Source organism: Rana temporaria, chromosome 3 (genome assembly GCF_905171775.1).
Source record: "Rana temporaria chromosome 3, aRanTem1.1, whole genome shotgun sequence".
Taxonomy (NCBI): Eukaryota; Metazoa; Chordata; class Amphibia; order Anura; family Ranidae; genus Rana; species Rana temporaria.
Window position 1 is genome coordinate 106,908,023 of NC_053491.1, and position 24,162 is coordinate 106,932,184.

The 24,162-nt window shown below is 41.9% G+C and overlaps 1 protein-coding gene across 1 annotated transcript in view; it reads left to right on the forward strand.

Moving 5' to 3' along the window:
• The window catches only part of SND1 (staphylococcal nuclease and tudor domain containing 1), a 701,900-nt gene that overhangs the window by 302,663 nt on the left and 375,075 nt on the right, over nt 1-24,162 (forward strand). Inside the window, exon 15 of the mRNA XM_040343211.1 lies at nt 12,792-12,933. Coding sequence (XP_040199145.1) covers nt 12,792-12,933 — 142 coding nt within the window. The remainder of the gene's footprint in view (nt 1-12,791; nt 12,934-24,162) is intronic.

The following is a 24,162-nucleotide window of genomic DNA, read 5'->3' on the forward strand; positions in this document are numbered from 1 at the left end:
TTCTTTCTCCTTTGGACTTGTATCTGGTTTTGGGGAAATTTCGGCTGCCGAAACATATTGTCCGAAAATTGAGTGTTCGGCACATTGGTGAAAAAAGAAAAAAATTGCAGATAATGGAGCAGAAAATGGGACAGGGCGTCACCCATTACCAGAGTGTCGCTCTGGTAATGGGTGAATGGCTGAACTCTGTTAGTTTTGCCCCTTTTTATAAACTGCAGGTAGAGCACAGCAGTTTGGCCTGTCTCAATTTCCTGGTTTTCATTTCTTGCCTTTGATATGGTTAGGTAAAATGCTTAGAGGACAAGTTTATGTAAAATGGCATGCAGTCATGCAGCCTCACCAGTGCCCAAATCAGATCGGCAATCTCAGTGTGTCAGAGCTGTATTTGAATTGCCCAGGTTGCAGTAACAATGTCCTAACTCCTGTGATTACTTCACACTGATTCAATGTCCCATCATTGGATCAGTGTGCCATCTGTCACAGGAGGCGGTACATTGTTACTATGGTCTGTGCAGTTCAGCTCTGTGACGCAGATCGCGGAGGAGGAGAGGATTGGGGCGCGCCAGAGCGACACTCATGGTAATGGGTGACGCCCTTTCCCATTTTCTGCTCCATTATCTGCAATTTTTTTCTTTTTTCGCCAACGTGCCGAACACTCAATTTTCGGACAATATGTTTCGGCAGCCAAAATTTCGGTGCATCCTAGAGATGTAGATATCAAAACTTCAAGAATGGTAACTTAAGTCCGGGACGCTGCAGGGGTCTGTTATGCTTGTAATATGGAATTTAAAAGCTTTGTGTAGATCAAGTGAAAAGAGCATTCCTTGTGTTTGAACTCGGCATGTATCTTTTCAATGGTATAGCAACCATCTCAATTATTTGTCTGGTTTGGTCTGATGCTTGTAGTTTTGAAATAACATGTATAAAAGCTTTGTTTTTAAGTGGCGGCAAATGGCGGCAAATTTTCACCATTTTTGTAAATCATTAACCACTTAAGCCCCGGACCAATATGCTGGCTAAAGACCCAAGGGGTTTTTACAGTTCGGGACTGCGTCGCTTTAACAGACAATTGCGCGGTCGTGCGACGTGGCTCCCAAACAAAATTGGCGTCCTTTTTTCCCCACAAATAGAGCTTTCTTTTGGTATTTGATCACCTCTGCGTTTTTTATTTTTTGCGCTATAAACAAAAATAGAGCGACAATTTTGAAAAAAATGCAATATTTTTTACTTTTTGCTGTAATAAATATCCCCCAAAAACATATATAAACATTTTTTTTTTCCTCAGTTTAGGCCGATACATATTCTTCTACCTATTTTTGGTAAAAAAAATCGCAATAATAGTTTATCGGTTGGTTTGCGCAAAATTTATAGCGTTTACAAAATAGGGCAAAGTTTTTTTGCATTTTTTTTTTTTATTTTTTTTTACTAGTAATGGCGGCGATCAGCGATTTTTTTCGTGACTGCGACATTATGGCGGACACTTCGGACAATTTTGACACATTTTTGGGACCATTGTCATTTTCACAGCAAAAAATGCATTTACATTGCATTGTTTATTGTGAAAATTACAGTTGCAGTTTGGGAGTTAAACACAGGGGGCACTGTAACATTTAGGGATCACTGTGTATGTGTTCACTAGTGTAGGGGGGTGTGGCTGTAGGACTGACATCGATCGAGTCTCCCTAATAAAAGGGATCACTCGATCGATGCGCCGCCACAGTGAAGCACGGGGAAGCCGTGTTTACACACGGGATGCCGATGCGCGTGCCTGGCGGTCGCGATGTCCGCCAGGTACCCGCGATCGGTAATGACAGAGCAGGGACGTGGAGCTCTGTGTGTACACACAGAGCTCCACGTCCTGTCAGGGGAGAGAGGAGACCGATCTGTCTCCCTTGTACATAGGGACACAGATCGGTCACCTCCCCCAGTCACCCCCCTCCACACACAGTTAGAACACAATACAGGTACACATTTAACCCCTTCCTCACCCCCTAGTGTTAACCCCTTCAATGCCAGTCACATTTATACAGTAAGTCGTGCATATTTATAGCACTGTTCGCTGTATAAATGTGACTGGCCCCAAAAATGTGTCAAAAGTGTCCGATGTGTCCGCCATAATGTCGCAGTCCCAATAAAAAAATCGCAGATCGCCGCCATTACTAGTAAAAAAAATGATAAAAAAAAAATAATAATAATTCTGTCCCATATTTTGTAAGCGCTTATTGCGATTTTTTTTTTTTTTTTTTTACCAAAAATATGTAGAAGAATACGTATCGACCTAAACTGAGATTTTTTTTTTTTGTAAAAAAAAAAATGGGCTATTATAGCAACAAATATTGATTTTTTTTTTCAAAATTGTTGCTTTTTTTTGTTTATAGCGCAAAAAATAAAAACCGCAGAGGTGATCAAATACCACCAAAAGAAAGCTCTATTTGTGGGGGAAAAAAGGGCGTCAATTTTGTTTGGGAGCCACGTCGCATGACCGTGCAATTGTCAGTTAAAGCGACGCAGTGCCGGAAGCTGAAATTTCACCTGGGCAGGAGGGGGGTATATGTGCCCGGTAAGCAAGTGGTTAATAAAAGCACTTAAATATGAGGCTAGTATTTCAGCAATTTTTTTTTATAATGGTAATCTGAAAAGCCATCAGTGCCTGTGCTGTAGAAGGGATAAGTTGTTTAACCACTTCACCTCCCAAAAGTTTTAATCCCTTCCTGACAGGCCATTTTTTGCGATACAGCACTGTGTTGCTTTAACAATTGTGCATTCGCGCAAAGCTGTACCCAAATATTCCCCTAAAAAGTCTTGTCAGCAAAGTATCCTTTTTGGTAGCCATCGTGCCTGTCAGATGTATATCTTAACTTACACAGGCCTTTCCCTATGCTTCACAACAAGGAATTCTTTATATTGCCTGGATGTAGTCAGAGCTAGTAATGTACCTAAAATCTACTGCTTACATTAGACGGATTCTGTTTTCCTCAGGAGCTGGAAAGAGTCGCCCTGCATCAAAATCCATTATTGCATAATGGATAAGGACTTTGATTACAAGACCTTATACACTTAACAAAAATCTCCTCCAGTGCAGTTATGTGCATGCTGTACCAGATGTTTTGGAGTGTCCTGGGCCATTTTCCAGCCATTTCGCAACCTGATTCTCTGTTCATACCTTTTCAAAGCTTTACTATGTCCAATCATTTGAGGATGCAGCTGGACTCTTAACTTGTCTTAACCCCTGTTGTTTTTTGGACCTGTTGGCACAGTTCTGTTTTACTAGTTGTTGCCTATCCTTTGTATGCACTGTTTGAATAAGATGACCATGTCCTGTACTGTAATCCAGATATGGAATTTACAGTTGTCAAAATTCCTGTTTTGCATTTTGCATAAATACAGCAGGGTTTGAACCCTCTGCCTTCTGTGTCCCATTGGGGAGATTTCCCTTTTACTTCCTGCCCAAAAGTCAAAGCAGGAAGTGAGAGAAAATCTCTCAAAGTGAGGGAATCCCTGGTTGTCACTGAGGTCACCAAAACTAGTGTCACTTTAGAAGATGATACCCTGCTCCTGTTATGGAGACAACCCAAAATGTGTATTTTTCTTTTACTTTAACGGTGAGAATGGTAAACAGAACAAAAAAAGGATAACGCTCCTTAACATTGACACTGACGGCAGTAAAAACAGGACAGGTCTTCTAATCTCTCTCCACTTCAGTGGTGTACTGCCTTGAAGGCTCCCAGCACAGTGATGGTTGGCTAACAGTTTTCCGATCATGTGAACGCTGACCGCCAATCACAGCGGTCACATGGCCGTTGGCCCCACCCTGCTTCCTAGCAGTCTATAGCCCTTAAACGTGCAGCGGGAGCCATTGCCAAGGGGTTAATGACCAGTATAGGGCAGAAACAAACCCGGTATGTACAATACACTGTTAATGTCAGTGCTAATGGCGGAGCACCCAGACATGACTGTTCCAGGTATCTACTACCGAAACACCATTTGGATGAAATTAGCCGATTTGATTCTGTTGTGTTACAGGGCTAAAGGTAATGCGATGAGGACTGTAGGGGAATACCCCTTTAAGAGGTAGCAGGCAACAATATGCACCTCTGAATAACAGTTGATTTCTGAAGCCCAAGTTCCTCTAAGTCTGTGTATACCACTAGAGCTTGGAGACTTGGCACTCTGTAATGCATGGCAGACTTTGTATTGGAGCTGCAGACAATGTTATCGCCCTCTCACAGTCTGTACAGTACAATAACTTGAATAAGGCAAGATTTGTTTTGAGACTGAGCTGGGAGTGAGAACCCAGCACGATTTATGTAGAAGCAACGTGCATATTGTAGCAGGGGAAGCAGCTTCGGGAATTTTCTTTTTTTTTTCTACTTGCAGATTTCAGGGTTGCCCTACATTCAGCAAAACACTGCCCCTAATTAATTTAATGTCTGTGAGATGTTTAACTGCTCATTGCCTGTACAAAGCCTTTGGTAAAATGTTGCACATCTACCAAGGCAGGTGAACAGCTTGTGCTCATTGACTGTGTACAGTTACTAGTCCAATTTTTGCTATTACCAAAATCTGATTGGATTATGCATTACTGTAATTTATTCATATTTTTTGGCATCTTGTATATGCCTTTTTGTTAAACTATACATGGCTCATAGAATACAAAATAGTAAGCAACTCCCAGTGAAATATTGCTGGTTACATTACATTGTATTTTAATAAGGCATTGGACTAACCATATTTTAAAGTGCTAGTCCAACCAAACTTATTTTTATTTTTGATTGAGTATGAAAAAATTGGAACATTTTTAGTTTTTACTTCTATCTGAGCTCTCTAAGGCGCCTTTCACGCGGACGGCTGTTTTGCCGCAGTTAAAAGCATGTAAGAGTTCTGTGAAATTCAAGGCTCCGGGCACTGCGATTAGCTGCATTTGTACATTGCGATTACGTGCGGTTACATGCGCCTGCGTTTAGCTGCGGTAGTCATTCCCATATAAACCCCTTTTTATTTATTTTTTATTATGATGTGCTTTCTGTTATTCATTTCTTTTTTCTCAAGCTGCTATCCGCAGTTGACACAGAAGACTGTGATTACCTGCGGTTATGTGCATATAGCTGCGCTAAATTGCTCCTGGACGGATTCAATTAAATTTTTTCTATTCGCACCAAACCACATGTGACGAAATCGCAGCGAAAGGCTGTGTGTGAATGGGGCCATAGGAAAACATTGTGTGCTTTTAACTGCGGTAGAAAACAAGAAGATCCGCAGCTAAAAACACCATTCTATCCGTCTGTGTGAAAGGGACCTAAGGGTTGATGTAGAAATTTGTTGTAGCTTAACACTGCATTTTCTGTTTTGAATAGATAATGCAAAGTTGGACCAAAAAAAGATACGTTTGACTTCCTTTGTCTGCATTTTTAGCACTTGCTCCCTGAATAGTTCAGTTGCTGCATCCAAAGAAACACCATCTATGGCCAGCTTTACTTTCCAAGTATAAAAATTCTGTCTTCACTTTCACCTACGGTCAGAGGGATGACAGTTTCACTAGAAAGAAGAAGAAAAATCTGTAACGTGAACACCGACGGCAAAAAAAAGCCATGAGGGTCTCTAGTCTCCTTTTTAGAGCCTTCCTTTTGTGTAAAAAAAAAAAAAAAAAAAACAGTGATTGGTTTATGTAGGTGTTTAGAATGTGATCAAAAAATGCATGCCACTGTCGAAAGCTGTTGCTTGAGCCAAAATATGTTGAGTTCCACTTTTTGGACAGGCAGGCAGCTGCAAACTGATAGGAAGCTCGGTGAACTACCTAGAGTAATTAACAGAGCCCTGGTAGTAATTTGGGACTTACAAGCCAACAGCCGTAAATGCTGTTGGGTACTTGTAGTTCCCAGATGTGACCGTGAGCTGGGGAGATTTCTCGCTTGCTGTCAAAACAGGGGCTCGGAGGGGTGCAGGGCCAGGTGCATTTGTAACATGTTACACCCTGAATATGGGTCGAACAACTGGTGAACTCCTCCTTTTAAGGTTTGGCCGGATTGTACGAGGTACTGCTTGTCAGACTCTGCACCCAGAGTTAAAAATGCTGCGGCATCTGTACAGCCCTGTCTGGCTATATGTATATTTTGTGTCACCGGTGCTTAACAATATTGTGAATATTTGTATAGAATAGTGAAATATTAGTAGTATTGATCTGCAGCAGTACTGTGAACACCAAGATATGGTGTGTGTGAAAAATTTAAACAAATATATTACTGCACCAATCCTAATATTATAGTGAACCTATAATAAATAGTAAATAATAAATAAATGAACAAACAGCCTTATTATAAACCCCAAAAAACCCACTAAGGATGAATAAATAGATGCAACAAAAATCAATATGATTAGATGTTCCAAAAAATATAAAAATTCAATTTGTAAGAGTCCAATACTCCAAAACTCAAAAGTGCTCCTTAGGCTGGCTTCACACTGAAGCGTCAGCCGCGGTGACGGTATAGCCGCGCTATTTGTAGCGCGGCTATACCATCGTTTCTACCGCGATATTCGGCCGCTAGCGGTGAGGTTTTAACTAGCGGCCGAAAAAGGGTTAATACCGCCCGCGTTGCGGCGGTATTACAGCGGTATTACCGCTCTTTCCCATTGATTTCAATGGGAAGGCGCGGTATAGGAGCGGTGAACACACCGCTCCTATACCGCGGTAAAGAAGCGGCTAGCAGGACTTTTCGAGCGTTCCTGCTAGCGCGCCGCTTCAGTGTGAAAGCCTTCGGGCTTTCACATTGAAGAGTACAGGGCATGATTTTTCATGCGGTATAGCAGCGCTATTTTTAGCGCTGTACCGCATGAAAAACGTCCCAATGTGAAAGGGGCCTAAGGGTAAATGAATCTTCCACCAAGTTGTGCCACCAACTTCCAACATGCGCACTCACTGGACCCAAATATAATATTGCCTTTGAAATATTGAGTGGATATCTCCTTTCTTTACAGCCAACATGCTGTTTCCCAGGTATATAATTTGGATGGATGTCTCATCTCTTTACAGCCCGCTTGCTGTTTCCCTCCTTTCATGCAGGGGGGGATATCTTAGTTTTCTTAAAACAAGGGGCTTATAGTGTAGTATATTTAGAAAAATGCTTTATTTATATTAAACGTATGAAATGCACTCACATGGTATTGTGCCTCCAGACCGGCATCAGTCTTTCTAGCAGTACCGAGCGCCACCAACGCTCATCCGTGTGGTGTTCCGTCTAGCGGCGTACGCTCCACGCCTCGGTCTCTATGCGGTTCAGCGGCAGGGGGTTGGCGCGTGAAGTATTTCCGCCCAACCTGCGTTACCCAGAAGCCTCTACGCATTTCACAAGCAACGTTGCATCATCAGGAAGCTGTGGGCGCCATGTTGGTTATGGTATTACTTTACATACGTTGACCAATAATATATCCCCAATTGTTCCTACACTGCTATTTTTACTGTGGGCCACCCTTCACCATTCATATACAGTTCCTCACTGGCTCATAACGTCCTACTAGGATCGTTTTTGGCTGGTACTGCTTGAATGACTTTACAGTGTTTAAAAACGCATTCAAAATAATAAAATGTTATTTAAAATTAAATAAAAATAAAAATCTTTAAAACAATAGTACTACAAATGTTGATTAGACAGGGTATTTTAAGATTTGTATGCACCGCTATTACAGAAATATTGCGGTAGATGTTACAAAAAATGCTACAAAAAAAGTAACAAAAAACTTGTAATGAAAAATAATTTCTGTTTATTTTATGTGCATGCCATTAATCATTTAAGCATTTACCGAATGTGTGTATGCCAAAAAATATTAAATAAAAATAAAAATAAAATTGAAATAAAATATAAAATAAATAATAATAAAAAAAATATATATATAAAAAAAATTCACAAATTCGGTAAAAGCATAAAACACCTAAATTTTCCAGAAAACTATTTACCGTATTTATCGGGGTATAACACACACAGGCATATAACACGCATCCTAACTTTAAGAGGGAAGTTTCAGTAAAAAACTTTCCATAGCCTCCCGCGTATAACACGCAGGCACAGTTTACCCTCTCTGTTCAGGGTAAAAAAAAGTGAGTGTTATACGCCAATAAATACAGTAGGTCAAGTTCCACATTCATTCCGTTTGGTCTAAGTGTATCTAATTTAAAAATCCAATAAGTTTCATTCCTTGATATCTCTATTTTTAAATTCAGGTTTCTCCAGTTTTGCTCTACCTTGTCAATAGCATAGACTTTTAATTTTGTTGGGTCTCTATTGTGCATCTGTCTAAAGTGCAGTGAGACACTATGGTGTTAGACACCATAGTGTCTAACCGAGAGTTTTCTGATCGTTCTGCCCACGTATTGCAGGCTGCACTCGCATTCTAAAACATAAGTGACATGCGTGCTGCAACACATGATTAATTTTTCATTTTATGTTCCACTTTGTACTGGATTGGAATTGAGTGACCTTTTTTGGTCCCCCCGTGGTGAAGCAAAGTTTACACCTGCCACACCTAAAGAAACCTTTATGGTCTAAAAAGGAAACCATTCTTTTGGGAGGATCAGGGACATTTTTTACAATGCTATCCCTGATTCTCCTTGCTCCAATTAAATTTTATTTAATTGGGGGTCTCCCAAAATGATAGGCCAATACTTCTTTATAATACCTTTGAATGTTTTATATTCCTTATTGAATCCTGTTATAAAGGTTAGATCATTCCTTTCCGGACTGCTTACCAACTTTGTCTTTTAATATACTATCACGGTTCATCGCTCCAACTACAGCTCTTGTTTTTTTCCAATCTGCTTCTCTCATATCCTGTCTGCAAGCCTTCCTATTAATATATCAGTCTGTAAATGATAATCCTCTATGGAATTAGTTATGTTTGATTCTGATAAACTACCTTTTGGGTATGGCACGCTTCCATTGTGGGTGATGGCAACTACTGTAAGGAATATAACCATTGCAGTCTGTATCTTTGAAGTACGTTCTGGTGTGTAGTTGGTCACCCTCTTTAAAATATTTCCAAATCTAGGGACTGCGTACTGTTCCACTGTACATTGACCGTAAATCCAATTCCATATTGGTTATCATTAATGTGTCCTATAAATTCCTCCAATTCTTCACGGTTTCCCTTCCAGACAATCAAAATGTCATCGATAAACCGTTTGTAGGTTTGTATGTGTGGCCAGCATTTTCCGAAAACTTCGTCCATCTCCCATTTGTTTAGGAATATGTTGGCCACACTCAGGGCATACTTACTGCCCATACCTAACCCTTTTGTCTGGCTGTAGTAGTTATGGTTGTGCCAGAAGAAATGATTCCTCATGGCCATTCTAAGGCCCTCCAGTATACATCTCCTTTGCTTCAGCCTTAATTCTGTTTGATTTTTCAAAGCCCATGCCACCACTGAAAGTGCATCTGATTGCTTTATGTTGGTATATAGAGATTCCACGTCGATGGTGATCAACAACGTGTAATCATCTACCTTAATCTGTGATAGTGAATTTATGACATTTTTACCGTCTTTGAACGATTTCCCTTTTGCTGCTAATGGTTGGAGGAACACATCAAAGTATTCCCCCAGCCTAGAATGTATGGAGTCGATGCCGCTTGTTAGGTTGAAGATACCGTCACCTAACCCACTCTTTTTTTTTTTTTTTCTTTTTGCTTCCCCCTCTGCACCCTCTCCTTCTTGGGGGTTGATATCGATTGCCTAAAGCACCTAGGATACCAGTAATTTACCAGGTCCCAAAGGTCCACAAGAACAAAACAAAACCACCTGGTAGGCCAATCATAAGCGGGATTGACTCCATACATTCTAGGCTGGGGGAATACTTGGATGTGGATCACCTAAGACTTGGCTACGCCCATGGGTAGTCCTTTTTCTGCCTAGTGTCCTACTCCTATAGGGGGAGATATAACCCTGTGGTTCTGAATATAGAAGGCTGTGTCTGTCAATGAATTCAGAGAAACAGATTTTACGGCAAGTCAAAAATCCTGTTATCACAAAGGTGTAATGACATGCATAATAATCCTTAATATGAAATCCTTGTCCATTCTGGAGGTGTACAGGTTTGCTGCCATTTGCATTAAATGGATCTAAATGCAATTAAGAACGGGAAATGACACCCCTCATCTAAAACCCAGGAAAGTACAGTGGACTTCTATTTTTGGCGTCTTGAAGTCATTCCATACAAGGAAATTCCCAAGGGACCAGTTTCTCAAATGCTTTTAAGGGTATTTGAAAGCCCTAAATGTCAGAATAAGTTCTAGTTAACGGGGACAATAACTTTTGCTCTATAAACACATCCTTGCTGTAAACTTATGTTCAAAATGGGATTCTTTATGGGTACTCTCATGCTTGAGTCTCATATCCTCCTGTCTCAGTATTCTGCAATTCATTTACAATCACATGTTCAGGGTACCCTAGTTCTCTAAACTTCAGTCATTTCCAGTAGATTGTACATATTGAGCCTCTCATCAAATAGTTGGAGGACATCCGTAGTCAGAGGTAGTCAATGTCACTGCTTTCTCCCTACTTCCCATGGCAATTTTAGCCATAAACCTAGTAATAGCAGATAATTGCCAAGCGTACACAATGGTTACACCTCTTACCACTTGTGTCATTTAGGTTGTTTTTTTTCCGTGAGATATGACAAGTAAAAAAAGCTAACTTACCCATTTAATTGGGGTTTAATGGCAATTGCAATATGATAAACCCTTGCAAGGAAACCGCTATACATCAAGGATATGTGTGTTTTTTTTTTTTTTGGCAACGGTGGCTCTGCTCTTTGATCCTGGCCTGTGTGCAGCAGTATCTATTCATTTTATCTTTGGCCGGGATGTTAATTTTCTGCGTTGCTGCGTAGCATACACTTTAAGCAGGCTGCCTTTCTCTGTTTAACACAACTGTTGATATACATAGGCAGTGTAATGACAACCATGTGTGTATTTATAGCATATGACGATTTGGTTCATGGATACTTATAGACCAGCCTTTTTTAGCCAGAGTGTGCTTTGGAAAAAACATAAAAATTGGACAAAAATTGTATACAAGAAATATTGGAATACTAGTCAGAACCAGTGTGCAAAGTAGCATTTGCTTTAGCCCTGGTTCATATTGGTGCGCTTTGAGATGCGATTTGACATCTCAAATCGGCGGCAATGGCACCGTCCTAATCAGTGCGATGCCGCATCTGCGTCGCTACACAATTTGCGATTTCAAAACCTGCACAATGTCTCTGAAATTGCGTCCGAAATCGGGACTGACAAGCGGGAGTGAAATTGTGCGAGTTCAGCTTAACTCGCACAGCTTCACTCCTGCAGCCCAGTGTGAACCTGGGCTTAAAAGAATAAATGACCACTAACATTGGGTGCCCTACCCTTTTCTTTGTTGCGTTGTGTAAAACTATTATTACTTTTTCACATTTCAGAATAGGGTGCCTCAAGATTGTGTAGAATTTTATAGGTTGCCTTGACCTAAAGGTGACGTCACAAATTTTCTTTGAGAATTTGGCATATCTTCCAAAGGTTCTAGGAATTTGCTTATGGTGGATTGCATCCTCTTTATCAGTGTACAGCTTAATCTAAGGAAGGCCATATTGAGGATTATGGGGAACTAATTGGTATACTCCATGAGTGATTTTCTCTACAACTTGTATACTGTGATGACGTTACTTCATTTATGTTGATTTGAAATGCCTTTTGTGATAAATTAATAGTGCATTGTTAATGAGGACTGTTTGTGAAAATGAGTTAATACAGGTAATATTGATTTACAGGGTCAGATTAATGCAATCTTTGTCATGACCTATTTGAGCTACAAGACCCTGTTGCTATGTAATTTTACATTTGTGTTTGTCTTGGGTTTTTCATTTCATAGTTTTGATATATAGTTTGTGAGCACTTTTGTACCAGCTTATTTGGCTTGTTCTCTTTATTATTGATGTGTGGAGATCAGGGCTAGTGAAGTAATGGAAGGTAATTAAAAAAAATAAAATAAAATAAAACAGTGTGTGTATGTGTGTATATAATTTTATATTTATATTCACAGTTTCTGACGAGTTTAAAAACGTTTTTATACTATTTTAAGTTGGCTGAAAGTTGTAATTGGGCTTGCAGTGGGGAATGTCTGCCCTTGAAATTGAGTGGTGAGAGCAGGCAGAAAATAGGTAGGGGTAATTGTGTCAACATTGGTTTTTGACCAATAATATCCTGAAGAGCAGGTTTAAAGTGAACAGTAGCACAGTATCTGCAGGTCATGTCATGTGTTTTCTCACTCTGTAGTCTATGCAGCTTTTTAGCACTTCTTTAGAAAACTCTTGACAAAATCATAACCTTTTTCAACTGTTCAGCTTATGTCCCCTTGGTTTTGATAAGAGATCATTTTCAGAATGTATTTTTGCAATAGGAGTGTCAAGACTTGACCTGAACTGTTGTGCGTTTTATAGTACACAATAATATTGTAGAATTAGAAGTTTGTTTTTTTCTAACAAAGGTGAGCAGTGTTGACTTTTTCTCCTGTCAGGTGGGTGGCATCCTAAGCGATATCTTGTTAGGCCAACAATGTGCTTCATCAGCTGCCCTGGAACTGAACCTATGTGCTGTCAGTTGCTAATATTGCCCTTGCCTAATTAGTAGATCCTGTATGCCTGAGCTGTCTACATTTGTTTCCACCTTCCTCTAGATTCACACAAGTAGTTTTGGCTACAAGTCATATGAAGATCTTATTTGATTGTGATGTTCTTCTTTCTGCAGCCATTTTAATTAATGTGTGTTTCTTTGCAGGACACTCAAAAAGCAAAACAATTTCTTCCCTTCCTGCAAAGAGCTGGGCGTTCAGAAGCCATTGTAGAGTATGTGTTCAGTGGATCTAGAGTCAAGCTTTACATGCCTAAGGAGACCTGCCTTATAACCTTTCTTCTGGCCGGTAAGTTGATACTCTCCATGCTGTGTGTTTTTATTTTTTTAATATTCCCTCTTATCTTTGCTAGTTTTATCCTCGAAAAACACATACTTGCATGTCTAGCGAATCAGTTATTGTCATGCTGTAATCTGCTGCTGCTGCATGTTTGGTCACGTGCCGCCATATTTCTGTCACCCATGATGCAACACATTTGAAAAAGATTACCCCAATGTCTCCTGGAATGTTTGAAATGAGCATCGCTGGGGGCTATGCAAAAACAAATTCTCCTATGAATAATCATTTATATGAAAAGTAGAAAGGGTAAAAGTCTGCTTCAACATCTTCAGTGGGCATGTGCTGCCATCAGTTTTATAAGCAACCACTAAAGCATTATTGTAGGCTGCTGAATTTTATTTAATACTACATTCTGCACTGTAGAGTAGAATGCCGCCATATTTCTGTCACCCATGATGCAACACATTTGCAAAAGATTGCCCCAATGTCTCCTGGAATGCTTAAAATTAGTATCGCTGGGGGCTATAGGGGAAAAAAATCTCCTATGAATACTCATTTATATGAAAAGTAGAAAGGGTAAAAGTCTGCTTCAACATCTTCAGTGGGCATGTGCTAGCAGCAGTTTTATAAGCAACCACTAAAGCATTATTGTTGGCTGCTGAATTTTAATACTACTTTTTGCACTTTAGAGTAACTAGAGCAGTCATGTTGGTCCCTGTGCAGAAACCAGTATTTTGTTTGAAGTAATAGTTTTGAATTTTCCCACATGTCATGTGAAAATGACTATAGCATGGCTCAGATGACTGCAACCCACTGCTTAATGTTTGAATCATATTACTTTGTACAGACAGAGCCCCAAAAAAATTTGTTTTTTCCCAAAATCATTTGGCTTTCAGATTTAGGCTAAAATGCTGAGAAAATTACTTGTGTAATGTCCTGGTGGCCTTCTCCTGTAATTTTTGGTCAGTGCAAGTGCTTTGTAGATTGTTGTAAAATTAACCAACAACGTGAAAATGTGAAGCATTACTGCTCTAAAAACTTTTGTGGATCCTTTAGGTCCTGTTTTAAGGGGCTTTAGGCTTGTGCTAACAGGCCAAATGTAGCTGGTTTTCGTGCATTGGAAATTATATTAAAATGCTTTAGAACCCATTCAAAGTTGATTGAAAGCATTGTATGCATTTGACCTCCTTTTAAGCTCCAGCAACCTGCTCCATGGGGAGAGAAGTGGTTCCAAAGTGTTGTTTTGGACTCAAACCCATAAATTTGCATAGTGGCGTTTTAAGCTTCATGGTCTCTCTGCTTGGCAAGGGTGGTGGGTTTGAAGAGGGATTGTTCTGCATACACTTTGCATTAGGAGATATTGAGATCTACACTTTTTATTTTTTTTATATTATAGCTGGAAATATGGTCTAGGGATCATCCTGATGGGCTTTCCTGACGGATGCTTTGCAAATGTATGCATTCAAATAACAAAAACATTGCATTTGACATCTGCCCCCCAAAAATATCATTCATTCCTCCGCATTCCTCCGCACTGCCAAACAGACCTACTTTATCACTCTCAACACCCTCTCAGGCAGTCCCCATCAACTCTTTCTACCTTTGTAAGCTCTACTTCCTCCTCCATTACCTCCACCCACTAACTTGCTGCCAGGAGATTGCGAATTGCTTCAAAAATAGGACTTTGGAGAGATCTCATAAATAGTCAGGGCGTTGTTTCTGTCCCTCCTAAGTTCTAGAAACCTTCATGAAGATTCCAGAAGCCATAGGAAAGTGACAGACTCAGCCCTAAAGAGCCTGCTGGCTAACTAACAATCCAAGTAACCCTGGCTCTGCTGTTGTAGTGGAGCCTAACTATATATATATATATATATATATATATATATATATATATATATATATATATATATATATATATATATATATATATATATATATATATATATATATATATACACATATATATATACACATATATATATATATATACACATATATATATACACACACATATATATATACCCTGGCAGAATTTATGATTTCTTGGCAATTTTTCAGAGAATATGAATGACAACGCAAACTTTTCTTTCACTCATGGGTAGTATTTGGCTGAAGCCATGTATTCTCATTCAACTGTGTTTTACTCTTTTTAAAGCATAATGGCAACAGAAACTACCAAAATGACCCTGGTCAAAAGTTTACACACCCCAGTTCTTAATGCAGTATATTGCCCCCTTTAGCATCAATGACAGCTTGAAGTCTTTTAACCTTTCTATGTAGCTCCCAGAGGAGGAAGGAAGGAAAATACTACAAATTGTCACTTGAGTGGCAGCTCTGAGTCTGTTAGACATCACAAGATGGTGTCAATCAGCAGTGTCAGGGCTATTGGCTGTCTATAAAAGGGTTACTTTTCAAAGGTATATAACATGCATAAAATATGTTGAATGCATAAATGGTCTCTTTAAACTCCAGTAGATTAATATTTTTACATTAATAGTATTTTGTATATTAGAAAAATAAAATATTTGGTCTTGGAGGTCATTGATGATTTATAGGGGCTAGTATATACTTTATAATCGGATTGAAATTTCGGTGTGTACCTCCTTTTCTGCTTCCTGTCCTTATTTTTCAATAACTGGTGAAATACAGTAATTCAGCCTGTTTATTTTTATAGTTTTCTGTTTATCCAGAAAATTAATATACCAAAAGACCATCATTGACTGTCTTCTGTGCTGTAATCTGGGGAAATCATGCAGTGTTAATGCTGTTAATTTAACAAGTTAACACTCTTATTTTGTTTCCTCTTGTATGCATTTGTCATTAATTTTTGAATAGTGTAAAAATGAAACCACTTCCATAAAGCTAAGCATTAAAAAAGAGCATTATTTGGAAATATGTGTTTTTGCCTTGTATTGATGCTTCCATGATTTGCACCTTAGTTGAGCAAATATTTTCTCTGCCATTTATGGAAGTACACAATTGTCAAAAAAAGATCCTCTGCACAACATATTAAAGTGGGACCCTTTCACTTTAGCTCATTGCAATCTATATAGAAAGTGAAATTCCACTTACCGTTTCCTCATTCATCCTGCAGTCTGTAGTGACGTCAGTGGCACAGTCCATAGCTTCTTTGTGTGCCGTTTTACTATCCTCTGCATGCCGGGTTATTTACTGTCATTGAGAACAGCACAGGAAGCCTTGCGATACTATCGCATGCGCAAAATTTTGACAGGAAAACGTAAAGGAGGAAATGACCTCTGCAAAAGATTCAGCAATCACTAGTAAAGATGGTGCGGCCAATACCCGGAAGAAAATACATTTTAGAAAAATGAAAAAAGGTATTTTACAACTTTGTTTTACTGGCCTTTAAATGTGTAAGCCTTACAAATACAATCGTTATATTTAAAAAAAAAAGTATGAGGTTTACTTCCTCTTTAACCGGTTCTCGACCGGCTGACTCATACTGTGGCAGAATGGCTCTCCTGGGCGAAATCCCGTATATATACAGCTTTGCCCAGGAGAGCCACCAGAGGGCGCGCGAGCAGGGAACCCGATGTGCATGACCAGCGGGTGCGGTCGCCGCTGGCCATGCACAATCCCTTACACAAGCTTTTGTGTGTAAACGTACAAATCCCTGTGCTATCTGAGGAGACGAGACAGATCGTGTGTTTCTACAAAGCAAAAAACATGATCTGTCATCTCCTATAGCGAGTCCCCTTCCCTCCACGGTTAGAACACACAATAGGAAACATAGTTAACCCGTAGATCACCCCCTAGTGTTAACCCCTTCCCTGACGGTCACATTTGCATAATAATCAGTGCATATTTATAGCACTGGTCGCTCTGTAAATGGTCCCAAAAATGACCTGTCAGCCGCAATAGCGCAAAACGCAGATCACCGACATTACTAGTAAAGAAAATATAAAAGCGTCATTTAAATGCCATAAATCTTTCCCATAGTTGTAGACGCTATAACTTTTGCCCAAACCAATCAATGTACGCCTATTGCAATTTTTTTTTTAACAAAAATATGTAGAATGCATATCGGCCTAAACTGAGGATTTTTTTTTTATTTAATTGGGATATATACTATAGCAAAAAGTAAAAGATAATGTGTTTTCTTTATCGTACATCACGGGACACAGAGCGGCATTCATTACTATATGGGTTATATGGAGTACCTTCAGGTGTTGACACTGGCAATCTTCAAACAGGAAATGCCCCTCCCTATATAACCCCCTCCCATAGGAGGAGTACCTCAGTTTTTACGCCAGTGTCTTAGGTGTTGGTCATGGTTTAGCTTGCCTCCACATCCTTGGGATTAAGGTGGGCTAACCGGTTCTGTCCAAAGGCCTCAGTGCTAAAGTGGTCAGTAACCGGACCCCAAACCATTGGGGTATAGCCCATAATGCTTTCTGTCACAGAGAGCTGGACCCTGGGCCCAGAACCTAGAAACCTTTGGGGGCCTAATGTTTCTGTTGCCAGGGTGCTATATGGGCCCAGGACAGTGGATCCTTCATAGGAACCCAGGGCCTGAAGGTCTAGACAGCCCCACGGAGATGGGGGAAGATTGGACCTCTTGCTGTGCAAAGTCCTGCGGCATGGAGCAGGTAAGTGAAAGGGAAAACTTGCGGAACTTGGTTCGCAGCAGGTTTTGTCTGGGGGAAGGTCACAGCGGGACATGCCTATGGTTTATGCGCTGCATCTGGCAAGGTGAGTCACATATCTTAAAGATAGGATGACTATATATATGTGTATAATCCCCATAATTGTGACCTCCCTGGTAGTATTGCAACTGGTGCTAGTAGCATTGAAAAGGGCCTGTGTGTATAGTGACAATTCTCTTAAGAGAAGCCCCTGGGAATCTATTGAGGTTTCTTATGTAAAGGGAGTGAATGCTCTTACCTGCAAGCCTGCTCAGAGAGGTCCAGGCGGTTGCTGCAGACAGATCAGTGCCGCTCTATGGATCCTGGCCTGTACGGCAGGATCAGCCTCTGACCTCCTCGTGTGGGCCTCCCCCCCCCCCCCCCCGGCGGGCGCGCGCGCGCGTCCCCGTGATATGGGCGCAATTTCGCGCCGTTTTTCTGAAGGGGAAGGGCGGGCCCGTAGGTAAAAGGAAGGGGCGGCCCTTCCAAAGAGTTCCCAGCTCAGTGATGTGTTGGAACTGAGAGAGGAGGACAGAGCGGCAGAGTGGGGCGCCGAGGACACACAGTGGCCAAAGAAAAGTATTACAGTCTGCAAACAGACTGTCTTTCACCCTAAAGATAGGGTTTCTTTTTTCTTTTTTCTTTTCAGCAGTTTTTATTGGCAAATACTACTAAAGGGGGACAGAATGGTTTTTCTTTCTTTGGTTTAAAAAAAAAAAAAAAAAAAGCCAAGATTAATAAGGAAAGGCATTTTTCCCCAGAAAGGGTTTGTGGGCAACAACTATTTATTTTCCCAAAACACCATTAAGTAGCGGGCGTACCTCAGTATTGTACCATGGCATCTGGTTCGGAGGGTACAAAAGGTGGGGATTCCCCCAGAGGGTCCGGGGTCTCGGACAAAGTCTTACCGCTACTTTCCCCAGAAGGAGCCTTGGTGAGACCATCGGGATCTGAGGCTGGAGCTGGCACGGGTCAGTCCAACCCTAGGATGGTCACGGACGAGGTACTGTCCACCTCTCTAAAAGAGATGGAAAAAAGAATGGAAAAAATGATAGCCAAGGCTATGCGGGGCAGAAAACGGAATAGATCTCCGTCGCCCGAGCGTGAACCCTCAGACGAGGAGGTCCCTTCCGCAGAGGAATGGGAAGACCTCTTGGACAAGGACCAAGTAGGTTCAGGGATCGAGGATCCGGGTACGGAGGAGTCTGGCGCAGCCTCCCAAGGGGAGAGCTGGTGGGTTCAAGTTTTAACAGACTTGGTCCATAGGACGTTTAACTTGCCAGTACCAGATCTCCAAGTATCAACGGTCTCAGCTTTAGGCTCACTAAGAGCGCCTCAAACCAATGCGGTTTTTCCGATCCATCCTCTACTAGAGGAAGTTATGTTCCAAGATTGGGCCAAGCCAGATAGAATCTTTGTACCACCAAAGAGATTCTCTGCCTTATATCCTATGGAAGAGAAATTTTCCAAGAGATGGGCAGCCCCGGCTGTAGACGCAGCCATCTCATGTGTTAACAAGTCTTTAACATGCCCTGTAGAAAACATACAGGTGTTCAAGGATCCGGTTGATAAACGCTTGGAAACGCTACTGAAGACCTCCTTCACTACTGCAAGGGCAGTAGTACAGCCAGCTGTGGCTGCAATTGGGGTTGCGCAAGCATTATCGGATCAAGCTAAGCAGATGCTTAAACTTATTCCTGCCCAGCAGGCAGAAGAATTTTCGGACGTCCCTAGGGCCATACGATTTACGGTAGATGCGATTAAGGATTCGATCCAGCAAGCGTCACGCCTATCATTATCCCTTATCCATATGAGAAGACTCTTATGGTTAAAGAGCTGGGAGGCAGAGCCCCCATGCAAGAAGCTCCTGGTAGGGTTTCCCTTCCATGGAGGACGACTCTTCGGAGAAGACCTGGACAAATACATCCAGACCATTTCAAGCGGAAAAAGTACTCTTTTGCCCACCAAGAGGAAGTTTCGGGGGCCTGCGTTTAAACGACAGTACTCCCCTGGGCAGGGGCCCTCCAATACCAAACAGTATCGACGGCCTCCTGCGAAAGCAAATTTTAACAAGTCGCAGGGACAGGCCGGCGCAGGCAAGAAGCAGTGGTTTCGCAAGCCAGCAAAGCCAGCCCCCAAGCCGGCCTTATGAAGGGGCGCCCCCACCCTCGAAGGTGGGGGGAAGACTGCGTCTCTTTACAGAAGTTTGGGAGACCAGCATTCCCGACAAATGGGTACGGTCCTCCGTGGCTACAGGCTACAAACTAGACTTCCTAAAGTTTCCTCCTCCTCATTTTCAGGAGTCAAGAGTACCAAACGATCCCAAGAAGGGAGCCGCATTAATAGCGGCATTGAATCATCTACTCTCTCAGGAGGTAATAGTAGAGGTACCAGTCCAAGAACAGGGGCTAGGTTTCTACTCCAACCTATTCATTATCCCAAAGCCCAACGGCGATGTCAGGCCAATTTTGGACTTAAAAATGGTAAATGCATACCTAAAGGTCCGCTCATTTCGGATGGAATCCGTGCGGTCAGCAGTTGCCGCACTTCAGAAGGACGATTTTATGGCATCCATAGACATAAAGGATGCTTACCTTCATGTTCCAGTTTACCAGCCACATCAAAGATTTCTACGCTTCTCGGTGGCTCTACGTCATTTCCAATTCATGGCGCTTCCCTTCGGGTTAGCTACGGCCCCCCGGGTATTCACGAAGGTCCTAGCTCCAATCCTAGCCAATCTAAGGATTCAAGGGGTCACAATCCTAGCATACCTGGACGACCTCCTAGTCATAGATCACTCGTCTCCTGGCTTGAAACAAGCAGTGGCCCTCACAGTCCAGTACCTCGAGAGGTTCGGCTGGGTCCTAAATCAAGAAAAATCAGTATTCCAGCCCACAAGGCAGTTGGAATATCTCGGCATGAGATTAGACACAGAACAACAGAGGGTGTTTCTGCCTCTGATAAAAGTCAAAGCCATCAAGGAATTAATTCTACTGGTTCTAAGCAAGAAGGAACCAACTGTTCGCCTATGTATGAGGTTACTAGGCAAAATGGTGGCCACATTCGAGGCGGTACCGTACGCCCAGAGCCACACTCGCATCCTCCAGGCAGCCATTCTGTCAGCCTGGAGCAGGAGGCCACAGGCCTTAGATATCCCTTTGCCGCTCTCATCAAGAGTCCGACAAAGTCTGTGTTGGTGGTTAGACCCTCAGAATCTACTGAAGGGGAAGTCTTTCAGCCCAATGGCTTGGAAGATAGTAACCACAGACGCCAGCCTAACAGGCTGGGGAGCAATTTTGGATGGTTGCACTCGCCAAGGAACTTGGGCAAAGCCAGAGAAGCAATTGCCCATCAACATCTTGGAGCTCAGAGCAGCTCGACTAGCCCTCAGGGCTTGGACGTCCAAGTTGCAGGGGTTCCCGGTGAGAATTCAATCGGACAATGCCACAGCAGTGGCATACATAAATCACCAAGGGGGAACCAAGAGTCAAGCCGCTCAGAGAGAGGTGAGCTTGATTCTCCTATGGGCAGAAGCTCATGTGCCCTGCATATCGGCGATATTTATTCCAGGAGTGGACAACCTTCAGGCGGACTTTTTAAGTCGCCAGACTCTGTTGCCGGGGGAATGGTCTCTACATCCACAGGTCTTTCAGACACTCTGCCAGAGATGGGGAGTGCCGGACGTGGACGTCATGGCATCAAGACTCAACAAGAAACTAGACAGGTTCATATCCCGCTCAAGGGATCCGATGGCCTGCGGAACCGATGCGCTGGTTTGCCCTTGGCATCAGTTCAGACTACTTTATGCATTTCCCCCGCTCCAGTTACTACCCCGCCTGCTGCGCAGGATCAGGGTGGAGCACATACCAGTCATCCTGGTAGCTCCAGCATGGCCCAGAAGGGCATGGTATTCACTAATCCTAAAGATGGTAGTGGGAGACCCTTGGACTCTTCCTCTACGGCCAGACCTGCTATCGCAAGGTCCGATCCTCCACCCTGCCTTACGGCATCTAAATTTGACGGCCTGGAAGCTGAATCCCTGATTCTCAGGGGTAGAGGTCTGTCTCAGAAAGTAATCTCTACCCTAATCAGAGCCAGGAAACCGGTCTCTAGGGTGATTTATTACAGGGTCTGGAAGGCCTATGTAGGCTGGTGTGAGTCCAAGCGATGGCTTTCTCGCAAATTCACCATTGATAGAGTTTTAAGTTTTCTCCAGCTAGGAGTGGATAAAGGATTGGCATTAAGCACAATCAAAGGACAGATTTCTGCTCTGTCAGTGTGGTTTCAGCGGCCGCTGGCCACCCACTCGCTGGTTAAGACCTTCCTTCAAGGGGTCTTACGTATTAAACCTCCAGTTAAATCCCCGCTTTGCCCGTGGGATTTAAACCTTGTTTTGTCAAGTTTACAGAAACAACCGTTTGAGCCGTTGGCTGAAATTCCTTTGGTTTTACTGACAAGGAAGTTAGTATTTTTGGTCGCCATAGTTTCCGCAAGAAGAGTATCGGAACTGGCGGCCTTATCCTGTAAGGAACCATATCTTATTTTTCATAAGGACAGGGTCGTTCTCCGCCCTCATCCTTCCTTCCTACCGAAGGTTGTATCCAGTTTTCATTTGAACCAGGATTTGGTATTACCATCCTTCTTCCCTAAACCTACTTCCAGAAAGGAAGGGTTGCTGCATACCTTGGATATCGTCAGGGCCATGAAGGCCTATCTTAAAGCTACAGAGAAAATCCGAAAAACAGATGTGCTGTTTATTCTACCAGATGGGCCCAAGAAGGGGCAGGCAGCTGCAAAATCCACCATTTCTAGGTGGATTAAACAATTAATCACTCAGGCCTACGGCTTGAAAGGGTTGCCTCCTCCAGTATCATTAAAGGCTCATTCTACTAGGGCCATGGGCGCCTCCTGGGCAGCACACCACCAGATCTCTATGGCTCAAGTTTGCAAGGCGGCAACCTGGTCTTCTGTCCACACGTTTACAAAATTCTACCAGTTGGACGTAAGAAGGAATACTGATACTGCCTTCGGGCAGGCAGTGCTGCAGGCTGCAGTTTGAGACCCTCGGATTCCGGGGGCTCCTCTTTTTTGAGTTAAATTTAAAAAATTTAAGATTATTTTTCTCAACTAAGTTGGATTTATTATGATTTGAGTATTTCTCTAAATTAAATCCTTTGTCTTGGAGATGTTCTCCCTCCCCTCATTGTGAGCATTGCTTTGGGACATCCCATATAGTAATGAATGCCGCTCTGTGTCCCGTGATGTACGATAAAGAAAAAGGGATTTTTAATACAGCTTACCTGTAAAATCCTTTTCTTGGAGTACATCACGGGACACAGAGCTCCCACCCCTCTTTTTTGGGGACCATTTTGGGAGGCATACTGCTTGCTACAAAACTGAGGTACTCCTCCTATGGGAGGGGGTTATATAGGGAGGGGCATTTCCTGTTTGAAGATTGCCAGTGTCAACACCTGAAGGTACTCCATATAACCCATATAGTAATGAATGCCGCTCTGTGTCCCGTGATGTACTCCAAGAAAAGGATTTTACAGGTAAGCTGTATTAAAAATCCCTTTTTTTCTTCAAAATTGTTGCTATTTTTTTGTTTATAGCACAAAAAATAAAAACCGCAGAGAAAGCTCTTTAAACTTTAAAGTGGAAAATGTTTTCGCTTTACATACAAACCTTGATCAAATAAGTCACAATAATACACATTAAAATATGACTGTACAATCAATTTTAGATTTTTCAAAACCATGTTCCAGGATCTACCTAAACTTTCTATTCATCGTCCAATTCTGAAGGTCCTAGCACTAGATCATGATGGCTCTTTAGGAGATTGTACAATTTGATGCATGTATGGCTAGCTTAAAACTGCTACAAATCCACTTTGTAATTTTATAAAACAAGTACATTGCATTATAATCTGCTTAGATTTTTTGAAAATGACAATCAATGCCTCACCTTTGCCACAGTGGCAGTAGTACATGTTGCATAGGATGTTCCCAAATTCTCCTGTTCATGTAATATCTTCACAGAGCAGCATTTTGGAATTTGTTCCAGTAGATTCTGTCTAAATGTGTTACAATCTGGCAAGGGGTTGTAAAAAAAATGTTTTTCCCTAAATATCTTCCTTTACCTTAGTGCAGTCCTCCTTCACTTACCTCGTCCTTCGATTTTGCTTTTAAATGTCCTTATTTCTTCTGAGAAATCCTCACTTCCTGTTCTTCTGTCTGTAACTACACACCGTAATGCAAGGCTTCCTCCTTTGTGTGGAGAAAGCCTCTTGAGGGAGCGAACAGGAGGGTCAGGACACCCACTAACACACCGCTCCTTTCTCTATCTGCAAAGTAGAGAGGGTCCTGACTTGCCTTCTTATCCCCTCCCCCCTCAAGAGGCTTTCTCCACTCCAGGGAGAAAGCCTTGCATTACTGTGTGGAGTTACAGACAGAAGAACAGAAAGTGAGGATTTCTCAGAAGAAATAAGGACATTTAAAAGCAAAATCGAAGGATGAGGTAAGTGAAGGACTACTGCACTGAGCTATTTAGGGAAAAATCCTTCACAACCCCTTTAAAAAGGTTGTAAAGGTAA